The following is a 1,767-nucleotide window of genomic DNA, read 5'->3' as shown; positions in this document are numbered from 1 at the left end:
TCTCCCAAATATCACCCAATAACATTCAAACTACACTTATATTAACTAATTTAACAATCATCCCAGTTATGGCGATTGATGATCAATTAAACATAAAAGAAAATTTAAAGGTCAAAGACCAAAGAGAAATTAAAAGGGCTACTTTTGAACAACCCTATTTGGTAAAACATAAATTAAATAAGGTTAAATTAAAAGACCAAAGAGGAAAGAGCTTCAATTCCTCTCAACCCAATTACTATTACTTTGAGGATAATTTGAAGACAAAAGGTGCAACAGAGTAGATGATAGCATTGTCCGAAAGGCGTCTAGGTTTGGAAGGATGAGCACCAGAAAGGCCATCGTTAGTATCAGTTGGGACATTGCAGTCACAGTAATCGGCGGGTTCATTAAGGAACACCCTGCAGCTGCCGAGGGTGTAGCCTGGAGGTGTGTAATTGGCTAAATTGATAAGGAAGTAACCCTTTTTATCTGTGACTGGTGTCTTTACTGAGAAAGGTGCCTTTTCATCTCCATATTTGTCCTTTAACATGCATGTAACCCTTGCTGTTGCCCCTGTAATGAATTGTCGTACATATTAATGGTCAAAGTAAAGTATTGACATATGTGTTGATCAAAGTGTTGTGATTATTATGAAATAAACGGAGTATTCTTTTTTCTTTCTCATCACCCTATAGTTATTTCTTGCTATAGTTGTGAATTCGTAGAAAAATTTGTGATATTAATGGCAATACAAAAGATTATGCTATCAATTGCTATGCATGAGACTATATATTACCTTGCATGGGAATCAAATCCTTGGATTCTCTACAATAGATCATTCCTTGAATATTTATAGCATCATCACTTTTTTCAAGGGGTTTGTATGAATGTAGGCTATGACCAGACTTGTAACTTGGAGCATTTTCTTCCGGTTCGTAAGTCTCTAAGCTACGCCCAGCCTTGTAGGATGAACGATCATCGGATCGGTACGGCTTCAGGCTACGGCCGGACCTGTATTCTGCTGAAGCAATGCTTAGTAAGGCAAAAACAACAATGGTTGCTAATAAGAAGAAATGAGAACAATAAGCCATTTATTTTTTTTTTCAATTTTGTTTTATTTTTTAAGTTCCACTTCTTATATTATGCCTCCTTTATATTTATAACATCATTTAAGCTTATCTATTTCAATATTTCTTTAGCTTCGTGCGGTAAGTCGATCGCACGTTTGCTGCCGATGAGACTTTAAGATTTGCACCGCACTAATAAAATTGAATTGGTGTATATTTTGACAAAATGATCAATTAAATATTTGTTATATTTGTTTTGCTTACTTTAGTCAAATTAAATTAATAGCATTTAATTATGTTCATGTACTCCGTAGTTGTGCATTGTTATTAACCTTTGACTTAGCACTATATTTATTGTTTGAGTATTAAATGGTTATATCCTAAGGTAATCCTACTCGTACTAGTCTAAGGACTCATTATTGTCCATTCATATTTTATTATTACTATATATATATACATACTAAAAGGCTCACAAGACCCAAATAAGCCAAATACACTAATAGGACTCATTATTGTCCATTCATATTTTATTATTACTATATATATATACTAGTTTTGTGCCCCGTGCGATGCCTGAGTTGTTTATTGAAGATAAAATTTTAATCTATATGTCAAAATTTTAATTTTATCATTGATACAAAATTAGTTAGGAATTGATGTGCTTTTATGACGATTTGATATATTTAATCGAAAAATTTTTAACAAAATTATAATTCAATTT

General features: G+C 32.6%; 1 protein-coding gene across 1 annotated transcript; it reads right to left on the bottom strand.

Moving 5' to 3' along the window:
• Positions 1–238: 238 nt before the first annotated feature.
• On the bottom strand, positions 239–1,070 carry LOC110739074 (proline-rich protein 1-like). Its single transcript, XM_021919526.1, has 2 exons — positions 776–1,070; positions 239–552 (listed from the first exon to the last, which is right to left on the bottom strand). The coding sequence occupies exons 1-2, from the start codon at positions 1,068–1,070 to the stop codon at positions 239–241; spliced, it is 609 nt and encodes a 202-aa protein (XP_021775218.1).
• Positions 1,071–1,767: the final 697 nt, after the last annotated feature.

The sequence above is a fragment of the Chenopodium quinoa genome, unplaced genomic scaffold (assembly GCF_001683475.1).
Source record: "Chenopodium quinoa cultivar QQ74 unplaced genomic scaffold, ASM168347v1, whole genome shotgun sequence".
NCBI classification, from domain to species: Eukaryota; Viridiplantae; Streptophyta; class Magnoliopsida; order Caryophyllales; family Amaranthaceae; genus Chenopodium; species Chenopodium quinoa.
The sequence above is the reverse complement of the archived record's forward strand: the minus strand, read 5'-3'. Positions and strand labels throughout refer to the sequence as shown.

Coding starts and splice junctions, on each gene's coding strand:
- LOC110739074 (XM_021919526.1), bottom strand. CDS start 1,070: ATGGCTTATTGTTCTCATTTCTTCTTATTAGCAACCATTGTTGTTTTT. Junction 553..775: donor GGATTTGATTCCCATGCAAG/GTAATATATAGT, acceptor AATTCATTACAG/GGGCAACAGCAAGGGTTACA.